General features: G+C 42.3%; 2 protein-coding genes across 2 annotated transcripts in view; one reads left to right on the top strand and one right to left on the bottom strand.

Moving 5' to 3' along the window:
* The window catches only part of pcsk2 (proprotein convertase subtilisin/kexin type 2), a 28,564-nt gene extending 14,929 nt beyond the window's left edge, over positions 1 to 13,635 (top strand). The window contains exons 7-12 of the mRNA XM_034608836.1: positions 407 to 495; positions 1,220 to 1,395; positions 3,385 to 3,600; positions 5,891 to 5,991; positions 7,277 to 7,504; positions 12,540 to 13,635. Of these exons, the coding sequence (XP_034464727.1) occupies positions 407 to 495; positions 1,220 to 1,395; positions 3,385 to 3,600; positions 5,891 to 5,991; positions 7,277 to 7,504; positions 12,540 to 13,029 (1,300 nt within the window). The 3' untranslated portion in view covers positions 13,030 to 13,635. The remainder of the gene's footprint in view (positions 1 to 406; positions 496 to 1,219; positions 1,396 to 3,384; positions 3,601 to 5,890; positions 5,992 to 7,276; positions 7,505 to 12,539) is intronic.
* A 1,277-nt stretch (positions 13,636 to 14,912) lies between these two features.
* Positions 14,913 to 24,672, bottom strand: LOC117775840 (filensin). Its single transcript, XM_034609327.1, has 8 exons — positions 24,097 to 24,672; positions 22,965 to 23,025; positions 22,400 to 22,495; positions 20,683 to 20,775; positions 18,727 to 18,840; positions 17,732 to 17,952; positions 17,165 to 17,256; positions 14,913 to 16,926 (listed from the first exon to the last, which is right to left on the bottom strand). The coding sequence occupies exons 1-8, from the start codon at positions 24,468 to 24,470 to the stop codon at positions 15,935 to 15,937; spliced, it is 2,043 nt and encodes a 680-aa protein (XP_034465218.1). The 5' UTR covers positions 24,471 to 24,672; the 3' UTR covers positions 14,913 to 15,934.
* Between the last annotated feature and the right edge of the window lie 1,227 nt (positions 24,673 to 25,899).

The raw sequence follows: 25,899 nt of genomic DNA, 5'->3' as shown, positions 1-25,899 counted from the left end.
CCTGTCTGTAGCAAAGCATGCTGGGAGAGAGGGGTTGACTCTCTGCAGTGTCCCTGTGGGGAGCCGAGGGATGGAGAGATAGACACACGTCACATGGTACAAGCAAACACCGATATGTGCACAAACACTTTCCGTCTGGCTCAAAGAAATGACCGTCCACGAGCTATAATAATCTTCAGGTTTCAGAATTACGGATTGTTTATGCTAATTTTTATAGATTTTTGGCTCCAAAAATGCTAAACCTTTTCTGTTAACAATTCCCTCATTCTACTCAGACACAAGGTCAACAAAAGCAGCCATCTAATCTGTGGAATCTTATCTCAGAACGTTAACCCACAATATATCCCCTTGTAAATGAATGTAAATGAATGCAAATCCTGTGTTTTCTGCATTTCTGTGTCACCAGTCATGGCACACGATGTGCGGGAGAGGTGTCTGCTGCAGCCAACAACAACATCTGCGGCGTGGGAGTCGCCTACAATTCAAAAGTGGCAGGTGTGTGTCATATTAAAGCTGCGTATTGGACAGTGAGAGGAATAACAATGAGCCGACAGTGATGATAGCAAACAACCGTTGTGATAATGGTATGATGGAAGGATCAAAGGTATGATGAGGGTGATTCATTCTGAGGGGAAACGCTGTGTGTGGCAGAAAATGTAGGTATAATATTGTGGAAGAACAGCGCGGCATTGGTTTGGATGAACTCATAGAATTACTGCAAATTACTGCAGAGTTCAGCCAGAGTCCACATATCAACGGGAGGGCGACATTAATCCAGACAGCTTCGAATTTCTGTTATATCAAGTTTTCTTGAAATTTTCTCTGCGAGTAACACGGTAGAAATAAAAGAAAGTTTAGAAGGGTTTAGATGCTAAAAATACAGAATATGTATAAGTACTGTATTGGCACTGTAGATATTGAAAATCTAACCAAGTGTTTTTAGGTTTTATATTTGGCTAAACTACACTGAGCTGCATACACTGGTCTTGAAGTGCAAAATACAAAGCACAAAAATAATAACTTCTAATGGAAAAGAGATGTACCCACCATCGACAAGGCTCGTCGCTGATTGGACAAACACAATGTCCGTCTTTTGAACGGGAAGGGAATGCTCACAAAAGGTGTAATCTGATTAGTAGCAGTAGCAATAATAGCACAATAAAGCAACATTAGACTGAGTATTTAATGTCAGATTGATATGGAGAACTTGCTCCGTCAGGCATCAGGATGCTGGACCAACCCTTCATGACTGACATCATCGAGGCATCGTCCATCAGCCACATGCCGCAGGTTATTGACATCTACAGCGCCAGCTGGGGACCAACCGATGACGGCAAGACGGTGGACGGACCCAGAGAGCTCACGCTGCAGGCCATGGCTGACGGCGTCAACAAGGTAAGGGCGCATCGTACCTGCTGTGCTGAGGGTTTCAAGGTAACGTATAGTGTCAGGAAGCCAGTGGAGTAAAACCCGTTGAAAACTATGGACGGGACTTGCTGTCCTTTGGCTTTGGGATTTTTCAAAGTACTGTCTTTGGATGGTGATCTAGACATGTAGGCAGTTTCTGTTAGCTCCATAGGGATAAAACCCGTTTACGTTGGTATCACCTGACCTTCTCTATTTGTAGTTTTGAGTGAACTGGTCTCTACGTGATGGATTGGCACAGACTTTGGCACAATGACTTGTAAAAACTTTGGTGATCCCTGAATTTTCACCTAGCGCCAGTATCAGGTCCCTTTAGAGGCTGTCCATCCATCATAACATCCCATAATGTGTGGTACTTCGACACCATTGGAATATTTCTGTATTAGCTAACCACAGAGAGGTTTCAGGGCCTCTGGAGCCCCGAAAGACATCAGTCCTGTTTCCTGCTCAAGGACGCCTCTGCAAGGTTAAAACTCTCCAAGGTCTGCTAAGGGGGCTTAAATGTAAGCCCTCTGGTTGCAGTCATTTCAGACGCAGAGACGCACACACATACACACACAGAGAGTTGCCATGCTAACAGTGCCACTGCCAATTTCTTGCTCGATTAATCCACATGCACCGTGTGCCGGCAGGTGTGCGTTGCTCTGAAATGACCCTCTCTCGGGCAGGGGTAGCTGAGTAGGAGCAGCGATGACTGTAATCTCTGATCATGTAAACACAACTAATCAAGCAGCCACTCTGCAATCTGCCTCTTGGATTCTAATGATCACTTATAGAAGCTTATGTTGGCTGAAGATGATGGGCACTGTGCAACATTTAAAATTAAGCATGTTGTGCAATACTGAGTCACACTGGGAGCCTCTACGTCTGCATCTTAAAGGTAATAGTAGGATTTTTCAAAGAACCACCTATGATTTTAGTGCATGACAAAGTGCACATGCTGTGCAAAATGAAAGTGGCGTTTTTGGGCTTGTGCCGGCGACAGAAGGCCTGAAGCTCAGTGAGGCTCAGATCTTTGCAAGTAGAGAGACATAAATAAGCGCGGTGAAGTGAAGGACACGACACTCCTCCTCCACTTGATCCTTTGTTCTGTGCGGGAAGCCGTCGGCCCTTTTGTAGAAACTGGTGCGTTTGGTGGAGAGGACACTGAATGAGGCCAGAGTCAGATGTTTGGTGTCTCAAGGCGCTCCATCAGTAACTATGATGACTTTTTACTGTGAGATTTCATTTACATGCTGCACTGCAAAAAGTATTTACTGACAGGACAAAGCATGAGTCTGTCTACCTGATGTTACTCAAAAGAATTAAAATAATCAGTGTCATCATGTCGTCTTTAAAAGAACAACAGCTCCTCTATCAGCTGCTTTTGTTTTTTTCTCGGTAAGATCTACCTTTTATGATACTACTTGATAGTGTTAACGATATCATTACTACGATGGTGTACTTTAACAGCAATGGCGGCTTTTACTCACTCAGTGGGAAGTCGAACGAGGCACTTCATTGTTATTTATAGCAAAATAGCACACAAATTAAACACCCACCCTCTGAAAGGCAACAGAAACTGCTTCCATCCTGCAATTCCTCAACACAGACACACGCAGATGCACATAAACAAACTAATTCATCAATAATTTGAAACAAAAAAAACAACATTATGTACTTTTATGAATGTTATCACCATCTTAACCTCGATGCTGATAAACTGTATGTCTTTGAAATCTAAGCTAATTTGTTTTCCAGTTGCTTTCTTTGTTATCCAGTTTCCTTTTTTTGATCAGTTGGATTTAGATTATGTACATAGTTCACCCTCTAGCACACGCTGGCACCTACTGGATAATTACACTCCAAATTTCCAAATTCCCAGCTCTCATTTCGTCCATGTAAACCCCCCTCGTAATAAGCAGAACTGTGACATATTCTCAATCCACTTTAATGAGGATGATAATGATCTTGTTTTAGGGCCGCGGAGGCAAAGGCAGCATCTACGTGTGGGCATCGGGAGACGGCGGTAGCTATGACGACTGCAACTGCGACGGTTATGCCTCCAGCATGTGGACCATCTCCATCAACTCAGCCATCAATGACGGACGCACCGCCCTGTACGACGAGAGCTGCTCCTCCACGCTGGCTTCAACATTCAGCAATGGACGCAAGAGGAACCCAGAGGCTGGCGTGGTGAGTGTGTTTAAGTCAAACCATCTTCTTTTTCCGTTGGTCTATGCACTCAAAGATGACTTGTTTCTGTGGCCTTTGAACTCGCCTCTTTATTCATAGATTGAGCTGTAAATGGCTTTCTGTTTGCCCTGGAAGCAGTGCATCCTGGGACATTCAGGAGATTGGATGAGGCCTGGGATAAAAGGCTGAGAACCTGTTTTACTGCAATTGCTGGCTGGTTGTGAAAATTGTTTGGTTTAAGGTGGAGGAACAGGTCTGATTCCCTTCCATCCAGGTGCATCATTCTGCTGTAGATGCTCAGAGAGGCCGCCATACTGTGACGACCAATAGAAAAAATTGGGAAAATGTCTTTATTGAATCATTAGTAACTAGTTATTATCATTGGTTCCTGTTGTTAGAGATTTTTTACCCAACAGAGTATTTGTGCCACTTAAAGTAAACAGGTTTTTCTTTATACTCGCAACATCATGACCTTTTTCTTGTTAAATTACAACTTTATTCACATGACATTACAACTTTTTCATTATAATATTATGACTTTCTTCTTAATTACAACTTTCTTCTCATGCTATTATGATATTATTTGCAAAATATCAAGAATTTCCTTTAATATGTTCATACTACTCTGTCCTGATGACAAGAGGGAAGACCAAAGAAAGAGTTTCTTTTCTTCAAAGGGCTTTTGTTTGTTTTTTTGGTGTTTGGAAAGAAAAGTTACAAATCAAACAAGTGGATCTCGTGTCTGACCTCAGCGCACACAAATGGACTATAGCTGCAACTGGCTCAGAGCTACCTGAACATTTACCTGGGGAATCGTTTCACCAGCAGGTGATCCCTGAAAAAAAGGAGTGGATGAGTCACCAGAGTCAAACAGAGAGAACACATACCACCCATGAGGCAGCTGAAGCTTGAAGGATGAGGCTCTCTTCCTTTTATCGAGGACAGATGCCAGACACGGATTGTTATTGTCGGGATAATGGACCTGCTCGTGTTCGTCTGCTTCGAGAATATAGGCTGACATTCTGCACAATGCTTTAGAATTTTCCCCGTGTATACGAAGAGTGAGCGAGGTTTGTGTTTGTGATTATGCAAATCACCTTTGGCTGTTGACAGAGCCACAGATCTTCCCTGGGGTTCCCCGTCTAATTGCAGTCAATCTGTTATCATTTCTAATTAAGAACCAAATTAAATGACTAGATGCTTATTTAGGAAATATAAACACAACTTGTCGGCCAAGGTGTTTATATAGCAATTCAGCCAATGTACACACGTCCCTCTTGTTTATCCTTTCCTGGATTTATTTTAAAATGTACACTGTACATAAAACAAGGAATCATATTGATTGTCTTTAAATGCTTTAAAAATATTGAATGTCTGGGTTATTACAAGGTATGAAAGTTATCAGGGGGCAGAAAAGGGTTATGTTTTGCGGTATTTTAGGGGAAGAAAGTGTGAAGTTCTTTATGAGGGAGAGTGAGCGATGATCTTTCATGTCTGAACTCTATCTTTACGAACAACATGAGCAGAGAGCGTTTGTCACCAGCAGCTCCCACCTTCACTTCGATCTGCTAGTTTACAACAGCAAAGTAACGGCCTGTCATCAAACAATATAAACGTGTCGTATAAAGTGAAAAATAAAGTATGGCTGATATATTGAGTAAACAGGACACATCTTTACTCCTCAGATGCAATATTTATTTATTTCCGCTTTCTTGAACATTGCGAGATAGGGGCGTTTTTCAGGCATATCTGGGGTTCTTAGATATACAAACAAGTGAAATATGGTGCAGATCCATAGAATGATCCGGATTTTGTGAATCAAAATAAGTATTTTTACCGTGGCGATCTTTACTGTTAAGGTAACAAATATTCCTCTCGACTTTATAAGAGAACGGATATTTTACCTGTTGTTAATATAAACAGTTTGAAACATGCATCTGATTCGAAACATGCATAATAAAGGTGCTCTCCGAATGCCCTTCTACTTTTATAATATTAAAATATGCATAATTTTGGTAAGTGCTGACTCCACTTCTTAAATTTGGTGGCTACATGGAAATTATCATTCCATACGGTTTAATTTGGATCCTATCACAATGTTACTTTTGCAAATTTCTATCAATGTCAAAACGGATGAGGGTGATGCCATTTTTGTCATCGTCAAGGAAAGACCCCACAAGAAAACACTAATGACAGCAGGAATACAAAGTGACACGTAATCATCCACCCCCTTCATTTTCATGGAGCACCTTATTAAAAATGCATGTCTGTTTCTCTCTTGTGTTTTCAGGCCACTACAGACCTGTACGGGAACTGCACGCTGCGTCACTCTGGCACATCGGCAGCAGCTCCGGAGGCAGCCGGTGTATTCGCTCTGGCTATTGAGGCTAAGTATGTGTTTTACTTCCCCTCCACCTGTCATAATCATCATTATTGATTTTGACGCTCCGTCTGTATAAAACATTATTATATCAGCTTGTTCAACTCCTCTCAGAAGGTTTAATTTTATGACATGCTTTCAACCAGTAAATCTAGATAATCTTTGATTTGAAAGAACACTGCTCTTTGTGCCATTCATTCCTGAGCCGCCGTTTCTTCCTAAGTACAAGTTTGAGCTTTCATGTGGCATTGATGTCTTCATCTGTCAATCTCCATCCTGAAATCCTTTATTCTCATTATCTCTCTGTGCGTCCACACTTCTCAGAAGCACAAATCATCTCACCGCCCTCCACCAGATCGCATATTTATCAAACATTAAGCTGAATGAAAAGTAAAACAGCACTTATTCCATCGCCCACAAAGTACAGACTCACTGTGCTGGTGCCAAGGACAGAAATCACATTTGGATCCGTCTTATTTTTATCTCAGCACAAGGCTGAAAAACACAGTTTATATTGTTGAGATGCGCTCAGCACTTATAATTTATTTATCACTGCACTTCCCATATGATGGATGCGGAGACACTTTGCTGGATGATGAAACACACCACAGCACTTGATCGTCTCAATCTGATGAAAACGAAGGTCTACGATGACGACACCAGATCTCAAGAAGAGTTGATTTTATAATCCTTGTGGAACAGAAAGAAACTGTAAACACAGGCCAACTTAAATAAACCCAGCCACACATTATAAAACAAATATGTGAAATCTAAAACCTGGAGAACTTTTCTTCTTAAATCCCTGCGGAGCGTCGTTCTCTCCCCTCAGATGCTTCATTTCTCACATTAGAGGCTGACAAGACTCTGCTGCCGTTACCTAACACCAGCGAGTGGATTCGAATAAAGAGAGACTGTTTGCTTTGCACACACAGTAATGATGTTGCCGCTGGGAGGAGCGGATACTCGCCCCGTCCGGCGGCAAATAACCACGAGGCTGTTAGGACGAGTGCGCCGCCTTTTTACTGCCCAAACACACTTGAAGCGTGCAACAGCATCGGCCAGCGAGTCCGCCAGAATAAAGCCGTCACTACACACAGTCGCGATAAGGGAAGCACGGACAAAGGCCATAATCTGCCCCATATACAAAACCGATGAAGTTTATACAATGAAACAAATATAATTAAGGCACAATCATGAATCAGAGAGTTTCTATTTGTTCCTACAATATTATCTCTTCTCCATCCCTCTATCCTTTATCCCCTTGTTCCTCTGCCCTGTGAACGCTCATGACCCCAGCCCAGACCTGACATGGAGAGACATGCAGCACCTGTCTGTCCTGACCTCCAAGAGGAACCAGCTCCACGACGAGGTCCACCAGTGGAGGAGGAACGGCGTGGGCCTGGAGTTCAACCACCTGTTTGGCTACGGCGTGCTGGACGCTGGGGGGATGGTGAAAATGTCCAAGGACTGGAAAACTGTGCCTGAGCGTTTCCACTGTGTAGCTGGATCCCTTCAGGATACCCAGTAAGTTAAGCTTCCATTCTTTTTTACTGTGGATATTGCATTTTACATGTACACATTATACGTATATGCTACGATCTCACACTGTCCTTACCAAGATGTCGAAGGGAAACACAGCCGAGCATAAAAGACACTCATCTAATTAGTGGGTAATCCTAATAAGGCCTAATTCAATCAAACATGTGCAATGGGAGTGTCCACTTCATAACCCTGCGATATTTAGTTTGGCTGCTCGGCCTGTCTGATTGTGCCGCAGATTTGTAATGATTTAGTCTCGTAGCTGCCGCTGCCTGTGGGATAGTGCATTCGTCTTCTGTCGTCTGAATTAGATTTCTGCCACAGATAATGGTAAACACCCCTGCAAAAGAATGTAGCAAAGTCGTTGGTATCTAGTATCCTCTCCTTTTGATTACGTTTTTTTTCTAGTTTCATAAAAAAAGATAGATGAAATTAAAGTCCCCCTTCACTCTAAAATGAGATTTTCTCGTCGTTTCTTCTCTTAGTTTGTTGACCTTCTCTCTGCTGAATGATGCATGTGTGGAGTTTTACCATTCTAACCTTCAAGAGAGACAAATAACACATTTTTTTCATTACATATGAATGTTTCATTACAATAATGTTACCAAACTTAAAGGAGTGAGTCAGTCCACAACTCCTCTTCAATACACGTGTCAAGCATTTTAGCGGAACAGCAGATTTCCATTTTGCAGCTCAGAACCTAGAAACAACACATGATCATATCATAACTACTTTGGAAGCCAAACATGGTCCTATATGCTCCTATGGAAGTGTGGCATGGAAACTTGAAACATCCAGCGCACAGAGTGTTGAAAGACATCTTGGGTCAAGTAGTTATATATCCATTCATACTGCTCATCTTTTGAGGGGGAGCTGCAATCCCAGCTGACATTGGGCGAGCGGCAGAGTACACCCCCCGCAGGGCCTATTTACAGAAAACAAACTACGCCCACAAAAAATATTTTATTCATAGGTAGCTCATCCAGTCACAGGTTTGAATCTGTCACTGCTGTGTGTCCTCCCCTCTCTTCATACTTCAGCTTAATGCCCCAAAAAGATATCATCAAAATAACAGTGATGATTCTCCACTTGTGTTGCCACAGTAATTTTTAACAGAGCACAGTCTGCATCTCTGATGTGGATTCTATTATAAATAATCCATTAGGCCTTTATGAGATTTTTAAAGTGAGCTTTGTCTCGTTCTATAACGTTAGAGCTCGATCTGTCTCTGGATGTTTTGAATCAATTCAGTCTGGCCTCTGCCACATCTCTGCTCTCATCTTTCACCGCTGCAGCTGTGGTTGGAGCATCCCTCTTGTCATCGTGTCCTCCCCGTGTCCACACACATTAGGAAAGCGACATCCTGTCTCCCTCCCTGCATCTCCTCCATCTCTCTCTCTCTCTGTCATATGTGCCTCCCGCCTCCATCTCTGTCATCTTTTTCATTTCCACTCTCACCTCCTCTTTATCTCTCCCCCCGTCCCCCTTTTGCATGCCAAACAAGGGCTGTCCTATCCGTCCATCTATCATACCCCCGGGCTTCAAGCTCCCGTGTGCGATGCCCAGTGGTTTCCTGTGACTCGCCCTCTCACTCGCTGTAATTACAGCACCATAAATGGTCCAGTGTGGCGCACCCTGGAAAACACTGTCAATTAAACTGACTTACAGCCAGGAAGGGATTCCAGGTGGAAGTGTGCGTGTTAGTGTGTGTGTGTGTGTGTGTGTGTGTGTGTGTGCGACCTAACCCCCGAGCGCTCACATGCATTGTGTCAAGTGTCAATGTGTGGGTGAAGATAAAAAAGCAGACTGAATACGGTACGTCTGTGAATTTTTTTGCCACCGTCGACACCTCAGTTTTCTCATTTCGTTCTCTAATCAGCGCTCCACAGACGATGCAGTCACGACAACATGATGTGAAAGTCTCTCTCTATAAGTGTGTGTGTGTGTGTGTGTGTGTGTGTGTGTGTGTGTGTGTGTGTGTGTGTGTGTGTGTGTGTGTGTGTGTGTGTGTGTGTGTGTGTGCCTCCCCTGAGTGCAGTGCCGGATAAAAAAGGAACATCCCTGAGGAGTCATATGGTTTTATTGCATCCTTGAGGACAAAACATGCAAATGGTGCATGGAAAGGACTTGCTGTTGTATGCGGAAGGGTTGTGGTTATACACATTCAATGATCATTCAGGGTTTTGTTGCATTAAAGTATAACATCATCTCCCTGCTCCAACATAGAAAAACCTTAATTATGTGAAAGAATAACTGCTCATTAAGGTGCTGTGTACGAGGGAGAATGCGATGTGTTGTTCAAGCTCTTTTTCGAGCTGTGTGCTCAAAGCTGCGTCGCCGGCTGTGTCGTGCTTCTCATCGGTTCACTGTTTCCACAGCAGCACCGCGGGGCTCCTCCTGCCTCTATTGTGGTGAAGATATAATTATAACAAGCCACCTCTGATGATAGTGTATCACCAGAGAAAAGCAATAAACACCACCATAGCCGTGCTCGCAAGCACTCTGCTCAGCACTGATCTGATACCGCTGCTCTCTGGCTGGCTGCGGCTTACTTAGCTGGAGGAGAACTTCTCATTATGAGCGGAGCTGTCGTGCAGGGCCCCAGTGTGAGGTGGGGATGTTTTTAATCTCTGCTGGTCCTGCCCTTCACAGGCACCCCGACACAAATTACATGTTTAGTTATATCACTGCAGTGCCCGTTCTAAACATACCTGTTTGGAGTGTTTGCTTGGCTTGTGGTAATGCAGGACCCTGAAGCCTTGCCACCACTGCAGCACAAAGAGCTGTTGTGTTACTATTGAGCATATCACTTGTCCAAATTGCACCAAATTTGACTCTGCACTCCCTTAGGCCCTTAACAATACACGTGCCAAGTGTGAAGCCCATAAGATGAACGGTTCTCGAGATATGTGAGCCACATACAGACAGAAAGAGATTTTTCAGAATAGATTCACTATCATACGTTCAAAATAACTGATAAGAATTAAATCCAATAAGTAATGACAGCGTCCTCGAACTAGAAGGTCGGCGGTTCGATACCTGTCTTCCCCATTTCCCAAGTGTCCTTTGGCAAGATACTGAACCCAACAAATTGCCCTATCTCATAAAGAGAAGTGCTGCACATAAATGCACTGTATGAATGTGTATGAATGGGTGTGATTTGCACTTTGAGTCAAGAAAAGCTCTATATAAATACAGACCATTTTCCAAGACAATGAAAATGCAGAGTTGGCATTAAATTGTAAGTTTATATAAGTTATCTCTTTACGCAACATGTGTGATGTTAGTGGAAAAAACAGATTAATATTTGGTTATGTCAAATTTCTCAGTGTGCGCGCAGGATGTACTGGGCTCTGAAACTCCCACTGGAAATTGTTCTGTTTTTCTGGGAATAGTAATTTGCTTCATCAGCTCACCGCTGGCCTCACCTCTCTGTGCTCAGCATAGCGCTCTATTAATCATTTTCTGAGGCCGCCGCTGCACCACACTGTCTCGCTCGTTTTCTTTTTGTCTCATCTACGTTGTCTCTTCTCTCCAAACTCCCCCCCTCCCCATTTCCCACCGGCCGCAATTTGCTTTCGGCCTCTAATAATGTTATTAAGCCTCTTTAGCCTTTGGTCGCCACCCCTGCCCCGCTGTGTTCTCCTCAGTCTCGCTCTCTCCGTCAAACAGAGAGATGAGTACGACGTGCGTTTCTCCAATAACAGAGGAGTCGGCTTTTACACACTGTTCTGTTCATTGTCAGAATGAAATAAAAAGAATCTCTTCATGCAGCTGAAATCAGGGGTTGGTGCAGTTTATGAACAAAAAGAAGCAGATTTACAGCAGAGCAGAGAGAAAGTGTCGACTATATAATAACTTTTCAAAGTTTTAAAGATCTATCTCAGGGGCAATGAGGCCTTATATTACAGAGGTTAAACTTTCACTTATAGTTTTGCTGATGGCTGTTTCCAGCTTCTCATGCAACAATTTTCACTTTTTCTTTGTTTTATATCCATTTAAATTTGTTGGATTCATTTTCAAAATAAAACAAGGGGCAGGCACAGAAGGAAACAAGCAGGCAGAAATCAAACAGTTCAGGGACAACAAAGCAGACGACTCAACAAAGACTGAACTGAGGAGTTGACTTAAATACAAACTCAACTAACAGCAAACTCACAACAGGTGTCGCAGGACAAGCAGGTGAAACCGATCAGGGCGCAGCACACAATCAAGACTGGAGGGAAACACACAAAGGCAGGAGGGAATTGAACAGAGACACATGAGGAAGATCAGAACTACAAAATAAACAAGGCAACACCGAACTAAAAACAGATAACATGACAGATGAGAATTCTATTTTCTGATTGAGTTTAAAGTTTGAATAATTTCCAGATTAGGCCTAAATAATAAGCCACTGCCCCTGTGCATTGTGTAGAGCACCATCCCTCCATCCATCCATCCATCCACCCATCCATCCATTATCTACACTGCTTATCCTTAAAAAGGTTCTTGCATCATTACCAACCTATGATTCAATAGATATTAAACATCTTTCTATTGATTAGATTTGTGTGCTACATATATGATGGTAAATTATGTGAAAGGAAAACATAATAGACAGAATGCATTCAAATGATTTCATCTAGTGGGAGAATTATGTGGCAAACCTGTGTGGGACCAAATATAAGAAATGTGTGTTGTCGACCAAACCACAAAATATTTGATCACCTCCACTAGTGATAAATTACACCATGAAGCAGGCAGACATAACTATAATCACTGGTATTGTGTGAGTAGGGAGCAGGTTCAAAAAGAGCCTTGATGCTTTGTCAGGGTTGGATGGTTCGATAGGAAAAGTGGGTCAAGAGCTGTATTTACTTGGACGTTGAAAGGGGAGCGGAGCCGGGTGAAAGTAGACTGAAAGAAAGGACCGTTCTTTCCTCTGCTCTCACAGTGTCAGGACATATTGATATTTGACTTTTCTCCATCTCTCTGTTACATAGTCTAGGTTTTTTCTAATCTGCTTCTGCTTTTCCAGTAAAATCCAGTCTGGCAACAAGCTGGTCCTGGCCATCAACACAGAAGCCTGCCAGGGGAAGGACAACTTTGTCCGCTACCTGGAGCACGTCCAGGCAGTGGTCACCGTCAACGGCACCCGCCGCGGCGACCTCAACCTCAACATGACCTCGCCCATGGGCACAAAGTCCATCCTACTGAGCCGGAGGCCCCGTGACGACGACTCCAAGGTGGGCTTCGACAAGTGGCCCTTCATGACCACCCACACCTGGGGCGAGGACCCGCGCGGGACCTGGGTCCTGGAGGTGGGCTTCCAAGGCGAGGAGCCACAGCGCGGAGTCATGAAGGAGTGGACTCTCATGCTGCACGGAACACAAAGTGCCCCTTACATAGACCAGATAGTTCGTGATTATCAGTCCAAACTCGCCATGTCCAAAAAGGAGGAGCTAGAGGAGGAGCTGGATGAGGCGATAGACAGAAGTCTGAAGAGCTTGATGAGTAAAAACAACTGAAATCCCATCTGCATGTCGCCAACTCTCTCTTTTCTCTCCTCTCTTTCTCCCTCTCTGCAATCTCGCTCTATCCCTCTCTCTGAATCTCACAGCATCCCCTCGGTTCTTCTCATTCCCTCATTATCCTCCCTTTTTGTCTACCTCTCCTCCCCTCTTCACTCCGCTTTTTGTTATCAAGTGTTTCAATTAGCCCCCCAGCCTTCGATGAATGTTCCATGTAATCCAATCATGATAAAAGTGTAACCTTCGATAATCTGTTTCGACATAGAGAAAGCAAAACTATTATCATGTGAATTTTTACACTCGACAGAATTGTACATAAGCTAAATAAGATCCACTCTTTCATGCTCTTGCTTTGACTGCCCTGCACCTCTCTTCTGCCAACTGTTATACAGTTTGTGACTGTAAATGATTTTCTGTGTCATTCTACTTAAAGTTTAATATCTTGCAAACAGAGCAGTGATACTTCTTTCTGTTTATATTTTTGTGACATGCACTGTTTATATAAACAAGGAAAGGAATGTGTGATTCATTTTGCAGCCTGTGGTCCTCAGTTCATATTTCATAATCTTTGACGTAAACTATATAATAAATCTATTCAGCTGTTTATTAAAGCACTCGAGTGATTTGCAGCACACTAACTGGACACTAGCTAGACATACTGAGGGAGAATTCTCTGTCATTTCAATACCCAAAACTTTGTCAGGTAAAAAAACAGTAATTAAAAAAATATATATAATATAATTATTATAATTAATAATAATACAAAATATAATTTTGTTTGGCTCAAAATTATATTCTGAGAAGGACTCTCTACCAAACAATATTGTTTATGTACCCACTTTTCATTTTTCAATTTTTTTATTGTATTATTTACTGTGATGAAAAGGGAAAAGTCCCTGTAGCCCCGAGCAATTCATACCAAAGTAATCCTCACTCATTTACATTTTCAGCCACGTATTGATTATAAATCTGTGTAGAGAGAGAAAGGATGGCTACTCAAAAATGTATTCTCTCTCTGTGAAGGAACATGACCTCTTGACCTCATTTGTTTAAAGTGGCTGTGATCAGTAAATACCTGCAACGTGTAACACAAATAGAATTATTAGCATATTCTTCTTCTTCTTCTTCTCTTCATACTCTTCAGCTCTATGTTTTAGCCTTTCGGTGTTGCAGCTTTATGACTCACAGCTTCACTGGCTCACTCGTATTGCTCACATTAGCATCATTTCCAGGGGCGAGGAGCCTGTTTTCAATGAAAAAGTTCCAAAAACACCAAATGACGAGAAATAGGGACTAGCTGCTGAACACATTAAAATACTTAAGCAGATACATCCAGTAGAAGTGGAGTTAAAAGTAGAAAATGTATGCTATTGTTGCTTTGTATCTCTTAAAGTGCAAGTTTAACTGTTTGCCAGATCAGTTTATAAAGTGATAATATGTCACATGTGACCAAAAATGTATAAGGATGTAATAAAATGAGACCAAAGTAGGAGAAGAACATTTCTTAATGGCAAAAGCAGGGAAAGAACCATGGGCCACATGATTTATTGGACATCCACCCATTCATTATCTCTAATCTGGTTAGAGGAGAGGCTGGAGTCAATCCCATCTGACATTGGGTGGGAGACAAGGTTCACCCAGGAATGGTTGAATACCAAACCTTCTAACTGCGCAGCGGAGGTGCTGACCACTGCACCAATGTGCCACTTTGACGGAACATGAAATCAATTGTAGAAACTCGACCAATGGCACTGTCACAGGGGGGAATACACATGATCTCAACCAGTATCAAAATCTCTACATATACCAGACTATCACAACTTGATCATAATACTTTTTGTTTTGTTTACAGTCACTATTTTCTTTGTCTTTGGACATTTTAATACTAAAAGCCTATTTGGTTTGAAACAGCTTACTGTAGTTTAAGAAGGTTGGAAATGAATTGTTTTCTCTCAAATCTCCTCTGACATCTGTTGCTCGTGCCGTCTTTCATTTCTGAGATTATCTTTACGTATTCCTCTCATCAACCCTTTTCCTATTATTCTCGGTTCTGGAGAGAGGGTGGATTATTTAAATGCAAAAGGACATTGTGAACTACTTAAGATCACATCAAAAATGAATGAGATCACTGCGGATGCTGCGGCACATTGAGATTGAAAGAATTTATAACCCAAACGGATACTGTAACAGCCATTTGTTATAAAAAAAAAGAATAATATGGTGCATTCTTAGCCAATGAATGATTATTACACTGTAATACATAGATTTCTTTGTCCTCACATGCACATGCATTAGAGGATATATGACCTATCATGTAAGTGTGTGAGGTGATTGGTGCACAGTGTCGACAAAACAAACTGGACAAGGTATTTTAATGTTTGAATCTTATTTATTGATCAATATATCAAAGCAAATTATTACACAGCAAAATTGTGCTGAGGGCAGGCAGTGGCATCCAATTGAATAAATGAGTTCAAAGGGGAAATTCTAAGACAGTTCAGAAGGGTGGCACAACTTCTTTTTTTAAATGAGTTTTTCTTTGAATTTATATTGGTGGCATGGAGATTTGTTTTTCATCGTCCCAAGTTTTCAGACAGTAAAGGACTCATGAGCATGAGCAATGGTTATTAAAGTCGAACAACAGCAGCACTTATGGAACCAGCCAAACGTATTCTGGACGCAAGACCAGAGACTGCAAGCAAATGGAAGAGCATTGAATATCAGAGCAGGAATGTGTAGGTGGTCTTCAAGCGTGGTTGGTCTCCCTCAGAGACCAAAACACTGGTCTTATTACAGCAGTTTTGAGGAGGAGTGGTATTTATGTTGTCTGATACCAACATCATTTTATCTTCCCGGACCATGTAGGACCCCGGCGGAGTTTACTGAGTCTTCATGTTGGGTTTCAATGTTTCTTCTTGCTGGATTTCTCGATCATGGTCTCCACCACCATGGAAGTCTCCTCATAACCTTTAATCTTGCGGCCGTTGGAGAACTTCTCCACAGACTCCATCACCTCCACCTTCTCATAGCTCAGGGCGTCTGGGGTGTAGGTGCCGGAGCTGGTGCTAGTGCTGGAACTGGAGCTGGAGCTAGTACTGGCACCACGAGGTGCAGGCTTTGGAGTGGGTCCACTTGGGCCATTGTCATCCCTGCTTTTCTTGAAGTGATCAGCAGCTGGGGTGGGATCTTTGGAGCCTGGGCCGGAGGGTGGAGGGGCTGGGCTTGGGTCTTTAGGGTCAGGGTGAGGCTCTCCGCTCTTATGCTTACCTTTACCTCCATTGTCTTTACCTTTTCCTCCCTTATTGTCATCCTTTCCTCCCGGATTTACAGGCAAGGTGGGACTGATAGGGCTGGGGTCTGGAGTGGGCTGAGGAGGTGGCAGAGGGGGAGTGGGTATTATGGGTCCATAAGGCTCATAGGGAGACACCATTCCATCTCTGATGGTGACATATATGTGGCCGGCTGATGGTGTGGACGTGTAAAAGCAGGGATCTGAGTAACTGCCGTCACCGGTGACCAGGACGTACCGACCCTTGGTGTAGAAGTCAGCGATTGGCTCAGGCTTCTTATACTTCCTCAGTCTGTCTCTGACAATGTTACAAAGAGTGTCAAAGGCTTTGCTGATCTGAGCTCCGTCTGGGACATCCTGTGGAGACGCACCAGTGAGAACAGGCCTCTGCTCTTGTCTCTTCACCCTCTCTTCCTGCACTTCCTCAGACACGATCCCCTTTGTTTCTTCTTCTGGAGCCTCCCCAGGGGCGCCCCCATTTCTTTCCTCCTGGCCACTGTCCATCACATCTTTCGGGGTCAGCTCTCTCTTCTTCATGACCTTCTTGGCCAGGAACTTCTGGCGGGGCTTGACGCTGGTGATGTCTTGGATAGCCTGAGTGATATCTGGAAAAAAATTAGGTCAAACATCAACGACCTAGAACTGCTCAGAAAACACAAAAACCTGCATGTACTGTGACCCTAAAGACAATAAAGACACTTTGATTCATGATTTGTTAACTTTGCAAAATGGAATCTCTACAAGAAATCATACAGTGCTTGTCTCTGGGAATGGCAGCTGATTGTTGCACCCAGTAGTGATTCTGAATTGAAAGCAGCTGTGTTGTGCTCGTGGTGCTCTTACCTCTCCCCCTGCTTGATGCAGTGGGTGTGTGAGTGTAGCGGTAATTAGTGGTGAACAGGGTAATGGGAGTGCCAATTATCGCTGAATTCAACCTGCAGGAAAGAGAGCAGTGAAATGTCACCAATTCAACCTCCATGAAGCAAGCAACGAGAAACCGGGTAAGGAAATCAATAATTCACGATCGTCAGAAAAAGGAGTAAACTGGCAACTAATCTGATCTGGTGTCGGTAATTGGATCTGATGCAACTAATCTGACATGAGAAAGACCCCACTCTGGTTTTGTTTTGCTAGTGCAGTGAAGGGAAACATTTGCTTTCACACAGCACCATCTGCTGTCTGATTCTGCAACTTACATTAACCTGGTTACAGTAATGTCTATGCCATTAGCAAGATGACCCAACCTCTGTACTAGGTCAGAGAGGCATTTTTGGGAATGTGGAATGTCTTGTTCAATGTCTTTCACTCTCTCTCTCTCTCTCTCTCTCTCTCGCTCTCTCTCTCTCTCTCTCTCTCTCGCTGTCTCTCTTTGTCTGTGTGTGTGTCAGCATCCAGGCACAGTTAGCCCACCTGTTATCCTCATTCTCGATGATCCTCTTGTACCTCTCCAGCTCGTTCTCAAGAGACGTCTGGTACATGGACAGGTGGCGACATTCGCTGGTGAACTTCTCCAGGGACCTCTCGGCTTCCTCGATCTCCTTGCGCAGAGACTCGATTTGCTCGTTGTACATCTGGATCTCGTCGTCGTAGCTCTCCTGTGTGTTTTTGATGGCCTGATCCAACATAGAAGTCTGAGCAAAGAGACAGAGGCAAGGGTTCATTATGAAATCCTGATTGATACCCAAAGGGCCATGACAGAAAATGATGTCATTAATAATACAGTGTGTGTATATATTTAGTGTGTGTTACTAATGAAAGTAAGAAATTAAGAAGAATGATCAGCAACTGAATGTGGTTAATGTATCACATTGTCCATATAGATGAGGGACATACTGAGCATCATAAAGAAAGACTCACTGTGGAAATCAATGCAGAAGAAAAACTAAATCTGATTGTGCTGCATTCGATTACACTCAATTGAAGCAGGGTTCTCCCTCAGGTGAGGAATCGTTACTACCCTGTTATAAAATGGTCATGGCTGACATCTAGTGGTGTTTCTTCAGCCTCTAGTATTTAGCTATTAGTACAAGAGAGGAGGCCTATTTTAATTAATAAAGTAATAATACTTTTTTATATTTTACGAGGAAGTTTTGGATAATAACACACACCACTACTGCCAATAAGTACTCATGGTTTTCTCTTCCTTCAATCACAGTAAATTGATTATCTTTACATTTTGTATTGTTGGAGGGCATCCTGATTTTCTGACATTTCATAGAATTAATGAGTCATCAATAAATTAAACCTAGAGATTTATAATGTTCTTGTTACCAAAATTGACAACAGTTTATATTGAGTTATCATCAATTTGGCCTGTCAGAGACTAATTTAATAGCCTATAAAACAAGCAATAACAATTAATCTGCACATACGCTGTTGTTGTCATGGTGACCATTGTGACCCACCTCAGTCCGCAGGCGATGTTTCTGAGCCTGGAGCTGACAGAGGGCGCTCTTATATTCCTCCAGCTGGCTCTGCAGCCCCGGCACTTTCCTCTGGGACAGCAGCTTCTCCTGCTCCTTCACAGGTCGAGCACAAATCAATGAGAACATGCAGGGACGTGCAGAATGTCTATAAAGCATGAAGGCTACACTGCACAACACTCTCACGCAGCTGGCAGCCCAGTCTGCATCTGAAATCTCAGTCCTAAAAGCTTCACTGATCGATTTTTGAGTTTAATGGCATCAGAACAATTGTGTCCTGGGCTGTGGTGACGTTTTCTGTTTGTCTACTTTAAAATGAACCTACTGAGTGTTTTCTATCCCAGAAGGTGAAATAATGATGGTGATTTGGACGGATGTGTCATTAGAGCTTCACTTGGTACATTGGATTGATGTTGACTATTGTACGTGATAGTTCCTAGCTTTATCAATATTTAATCATTTCGGTTAAAAAAGTTTAACACGTTCGTCAAAAATGTTTTATCAAGCCAATCTGTTGTTTTTCCACATTTTGGATCAATCATTATCAGCAATTCCTCAAACTTAAATGTCTACATCGTCCGTCTCTACCATCGGGTACAAACCATACAAGTGTACCCGACGTACGCTGTCATGGTGACAATACTAAATACGTGGAAGGTCACGGAACAGTCGTGGTTTCGCTAAAATGCATAAACATAATGTATGCAGTTGGTTACATTTTGGAAAACAACACAATCTGGGCTAAAATAGGTACTTCCCTAAGGTTCCTTAAACTTTGTCATGGTATCCATTACAGTAATTAACACATGCTAATGGTCGTGAAACAAAGTTGATTCATATTTTCACACAGGAGACGAACGGTGGTCTCTTAAGTGGAAGTCTTGTTATTTTATTCAGTCTCACCCTCAGCCTACAGCTTGTAATAATCTAAAAAGCTTACGGCTGCTATACTGGGAAATCAATGATTAAACTGAAAACGAACTTCCTCAAACTGAACTAAACTGTCACATTTGAATGCATTTATGCTTCCTAAACTTTAAGAGAGTTATTGTATTCAGTTATACTTGCAAATGCAAATTCATATACTTAAAGAGTCATTTTAGCTCAGACATGGATTCAAACTAAATATTTGAGAAGAAACGTTTTGCAATACTTTGTGCAACAGTGTATGCTTTGTTTTATATTTCTCTGGTGAGTCACTGAAGTCAGACTGAAGTACAAATATATATAAGATGCAACCTAAAAAAGAAAAAACTACTCTCCCCTAAAAACATATTTAAAAAAAATAATATTATTGGTGTTAAATAATGTTCGAGAACATCATGTCAGAACATATTTGTCTGATGTCTATCATAGTTGTTCATGTATATCAGACTGTAAAGGCCATAGCCTATCTGCCATTTGTTATGTTCATGCCCTATTATTTCAGGTGTTGCCCAGCATTGCAGACACAAGCGGTGGCTCTTTGTTTCTGCCCACTAACATTGAATCAAGCTTCCAGAGCACAACTATCCAATCTGCTACACAAACACAAATCACTGTTGCACGCTTCCTCCCAGAATTAGCATGCACGGCAGTTCTGCCTGGCACTTCCTTCATTATTTGTCATGACACTCTCGAACTGTGGGCCTAACCACGTGTCCCAACGACTGTTTGTTTGACTGTCTGTGCTTTTCACACGTACACACAAACACAAACACACGCACACACACACGCACACTGAGAGAGGCACGTACGCAAAATACACAGACATCCAGGCTCGGGTAACCAACTGGATCCACAAGTCTGTAACCTCATCAAACCCCACACACAAAGCCAGGGCTGACACACATGCAAACACCATCTTCTTGCCTGGAGACAGCAGCACACACACGCGCACACACACACACACACACACACACACACACACAAACACAGTGACAGCATTAGTGACCTCACCTCAGAGATGCCCACTGACACATTGGGAACGAGGGGAAGTGTCTGGTTGATTTGCTGCAGAATGTTTACATAGGTCTGGATCTCTGCGAGGTTCTGTGTTAGGGGAAGATCACATGAAGATAAAACATACAGTGCACAAGAAAGAACATTATTTACAATGCACGTCTCACAGAGGAAAAAGGTTTTCATTTATCTGAAATATATTTAGAACTGGTGCCGGCATTTCTTCAAAGCAAATATCATGTTTTCTATTTAAACTGGTACCTGCACAATGGCAGGCTCAATAATAAGGAGCAAAAATATATTCCCTCTCTCCACAAGAGTACTTCAAATCTCAGGAGAGCAAGCCCAATAATCATGTGAGATGACTCTCTTTTCTTTCTAACCTTAATATAGTAACCTTAATATAGCCCTTTGATATGCTATCTCAATATTGCCATCGATTTATTCATCATGAAAAACAGCCGTGGGTGAAATTGCACAGTCATGAAATTCTGAACGTTATTCCCGTTGCCTTTCTTTGGACAATAACAGTGTAGTTTTCTTTTCGTCTCGGCCTTTCTTGCTGCACCTTCAAGCAATTTCTCTCGCACAGGGGGTAATGTTTTTGTCATCTGACAGTGCCTGTGAAAAACAGTGTTACAATGTCTCTGCAATCCTTTCCTCACTCATGTCAGGATAGGTGAACTGTTGCTAAAGCCCCATGAATGTAACAACACCTCCTTGGGCACCCATGTCGAGGTTTTGTTTGTCTTAGTTTGAAGAGACGGGGTGTTCGCAGTTAGCAGTGCTCAAGAGAAATTGAGCACTGAGAAATTAAAAACATAAGACTGTGGCCTTACAAAGAAATCCACTCACAATATTTTGCCTTTAAAGAACAAAGTTACTGTAAAACTAAATTTCAAGATGCCATAACCCTTTAAAGAGCAATGTGTCCGAGATATTACAGTAAGGGATGGGGACAAACAGAGCTAGAGAAGAAGAAGACACAGTGGTAATACAATACGGCAATAAATCAAACAAAGAAGAAGAATATTAGAGTAACTGCTTTAATAAGCAATCATTAAAGCCGTTTGTCAGAGAGTGGCTCTTACTGGCCCAGTATCAATCGATAGAGGACGCCATAATTTCAGCATCAAGGCAATAGAAAGTTTCCTGTCCACAAGACTCTGACTGACGTTTAGTACTGACAATAAAAAAAAGATTTCTGAAATAACTGTACATTTGCCAGTGAACTTTAGTTTTTCCTCAAAATGCATTTGCCGAAACAAATAAGTCGGATCCAAATAAGTTCTAGGACACAGGGTTTGTCTGTGGGCTCATACAACCACATAGATTGTGTAATTGAAATGTATGTCCAGTCATAAAAACACAACCAACAAATATAAAATGCAATATTCATTCAAATAATATGGATCAATCATTAGGGAAGACCTGACAATCCATAACAATATGCTTTATAACTTTTGAGATACTGTTTCTACTTGGATTTAAATTGATGATTAATTTTGAGTTGTTTTATTTAACAGTTCCACATCTTCACATCCTGACCTCAGACTACTGCCTGCTCACAGGAGCTTTTTACGTGGTGGGACAAATCCAAAATCTCTATTGCAGGGTTATATGTCATGTGAAGGAGCATGGTTTTCGTGCACCATGGCACAATTTGATGGTTTACTAAGAGTATACTGTATATTAACCTTTCGAGGTCACTGACCTTCTTGTGTCGATCTCTGGTGGAGTTGATGTCATCCTGCAGGAACTGTGATTGGATCTGATAGTCCAGGTTTCTCAGCAGCGAACTGTCAGCCTCCTGTGAGAGGAGAGGAGAGGAGAGGAGAGGAGAGGAGAGGAGAGGAAAGGAGAAGGAGAGGAGAGGAGAGGAGAAGGAGAGGAGAGGAGAGGAGAGGAGAGGAGAGGAGAGAAGAGAAGACCAACAAAAGGGAACCAAGGGAAAATCTACATTGTGAAGCGTAATGTGTCCAACAAAAGCCCCAAAAAAGAACTGAAACGACACAATGCAGCCTCACAACTTTTAAAAATAAAATCCAGTTTTATACTGGCAATCTAAAATCAGCTTAACTTTTTTTTCAGCACTTATATAGAAACTTAAATACATTTTCTTTGTGCACAGTTACTATATTTCTTCAATCAAATTGGCCCATAATCATTCTGCTGTCTCTCGTTTCACACGTTTGTGGAAATGCTCTCATGCAGTATTATTGAAATGCTCTTATTTCTTTCCGTTTCCGTAATTAAACTGAATTTCATCCATACGATACCTTGTTTAGCTGTTCCAGAGTGCCACGTAGCTGCTCTTGGTAATCACACTCATTTCTATATCTGAAACATAAAACATCTTGATTAGAATCACTATACGACCACAAGCTAACGATGAAACCTAAGTGCCTGGGTCCTAATCAGCTGCTCACACAAACAACAGTTGGGCTGTTTTTTTTTCAGTCTAATTGCAAGTTAATGTTGTGTGCTCACATTGAAAGAACACAGATTAACAAAGGCCTGTTACGTCTCAGACCCATAAATCGCAACTACACATGGTGAAAGTCGTCTCTCTTCACCAGCTGATATAACCACAGTGGGTCAGTGTATTTCTTAGCTCATCAATATTGCAGTAGTGAAGCTTATCTGTCTACAGACATGTTTGTAGGGACTTGTAATTACATTCGTTGCTACACATTAATCACAAAAACATTTTCTCTCTTTCTCTAATGGTGTATGACCATGCAGATTCTTCCCCTGCCCGGGTTGTGAGGGCCTCTGTGATACGTCTCGCCACATTAAATACACTGGAGCAGAATGGGATTTGTTTTGTGCTGTTTACGGCTTTGAAAACTGTTTATTGTGGGTGATTCCTAAACCTTGTTGTGGCCCGTTTTCAATGGAACAAATAATCCTCATGTAAACACAATATGCTCAGTGGATTATCCAGAGTGACGTGTTTCTGAAATGTTGTCCGTCCAAATGCTGATTGACTTTACAGAAGCATCACGAACAAAATCACATCCTCGTCCGCTGATTGGCAGAAATCTCAAGGATGAATTTGTTAAATAGAACCTGGGGAAATTTATTTAAAACTAGGTACATTTGTCAACATGCCAATTTAATTAACTATCATTTTAGTTCAGCATCTTAAATATTGTTTTATGAAGTTTTGTGATAAATTAATTAACGACCTGATTATAACTATAGAAGTATATAAGAAGTATAATGACAACTTTTACATCCTGAGAATGTAAATCTATTTCTTCACAGTTTCCTATTTTCCCTGAAAAGAATATGTTCTGTACTTTTACAATCAACATCTTCACTTTTTAATACTTTTACTGGATCTCTGAATTTAAAAGGTTTGACCTTTGACACACTGATAAGACCAACCACTGTCCACTCTCTTACTTGCTGGTGAAATCATCCAGCATGCGGCAGGCGTCCCTCAGCTCTCGGTCCAGCTTGGCCCGGTCGGATGACAGCTCTCGGATCCGCTGCCTGTTGACGTCAGTCTGCTCTGTGAAGGCCTCCTCCAGGCCGCTGGCCTCTTCCATTCGCTGCAGCGTCTCCAGCTGCTTGCGAAACACGGCATTGCGCTGCTCCAGGACTCGCGCCCTGTTGATGTACCGGGCAAAGCGGCTGTTGAGCTCCTGGAGGCTCTCCCAGCCCTGGATGGCTGAGATACCTGCAGAGGTCTCAGAGTCCTCAGGCTCCTCAGTGAAGACATCTGAGCGCTCGTACTTCTCCTTGCGCACTTCGCGCAGGTAGCTGGTCTTGAACATGCTGGTACGCTTCTCTCCCCCTGGGCAGATGGTATCCCTGGAGTGCTTGGTCCCCTGCAGCACCTTTATTGTGTGAAAACTCGGATGGTCACCCTTGGCTGTCTCATGCTAGACTAAACGCTGCACAGCACTGGCTGGCGGCGAAATAGCCCCCAAAACCTCCCCCTGGCTGTGGCCACGCACGCTGCGGGCCTGGGACCTTCCAGGGAGCATTGTTTCCTTTGTGGCTTACAAAAGCCATGCTGTTGATGACAAAGCAGAACCCCAAATGCAAACAATTGACTGAACCGCGAAAACACTGGGTGGTCACACACCATTATTTGGGTTCTTAGTCAGCTGCTTTCTAGATCCCTGTTTGATATAGCAGATTGGATGCTGGCCCAGCGCTGGACAGAGAGGAAATTTCGTGCAGTGTAAATTGTGTGGACTGTGGAAAACTATTCCTGACGTAAGTGGCTCAGTGTTGACACACTGAGCTGTGCTAAAAGGTGGAAGCTAATTGTGTTTTGGCTCATAACCTCAAAAGCATTTCACAAAACACTTGCATTACAGAAACATGTTCCTTATTGGTGATTAGAAGTCAAGCCCAGTTGCACAGATGCATGGTTACTCAAAACAGGGATGTTCAATTATTGTTTCAGTTTTATCTGTTGCCAAAATATAATGAAAAAAACATTACAAACAAGAAGATAAGAATGGACTGAAAAACTAAGTATTTGAGAATAAGTTTCAATTCTCTATCTCTACACATTATGTTGTTTGTTTAAACAGAAACAATCAAACAGCCAATTTTCAAAATGCAAAGTGAGTGGCAATGCTGGGAAAATGGCTCAGAGGCAAAGATACTCTTTTGTATTTTTGATAACAATAACAAGAGCCTGTAGTTGTTTTCATCAAGGTGATTTTGCCCACCATCTCTACATTTCTTTATTTCCCATTCATATTTTCATTATTCCTCACACACCCATTGTTACAATCTGCAAAGAGGAGAGCGAGGCAGCGTCGGACGAACAGCAGCTTCTGCGTTTGGCTCGCTCTCTGTGGTTCAAGGTCAGTAAACGTCCCTCTGGACACATCCAGCAGCAAGCTGTCTGTAAAACAGCTGAATGTTACACGTGTCAAATGGCTTTGGATCAGCATTTCAGCCTATTTTGGCCCCAGCAAAGCCTGCGGCTCGAGGGCAGGCTGTGATTTTAACAAAAACAAAATAGACGCTTTAACGGATTTAAAATAACTGTATAATTTCTCATTAGTCAGTCAGTTACGAGTTAATTGATCAAACCAATACTGTATAATCATATATGTCTATTTGATAACCTTCAACTCCTCAAAGTATGTGTGAAGATTTAACTGACAAATGAGCCTATTGAGATTTATTTCTCTTTTAACGAAAAACGAGCAATGTTGGAAAATGCAATCAACAGATATT

The sequence above is a fragment of the Hippoglossus hippoglossus genome, chromosome 15, assembly GCF_009819705.1.
Source record: "Hippoglossus hippoglossus isolate fHipHip1 chromosome 15, fHipHip1.pri, whole genome shotgun sequence".
In the NCBI taxonomy this organism is placed as follows: domain Eukaryota; kingdom Metazoa; phylum Chordata; class Actinopteri; order Pleuronectiformes; family Pleuronectidae; genus Hippoglossus; species Hippoglossus hippoglossus.
This window is presented reverse-complemented; position numbering and strand designations above follow the sequence as displayed.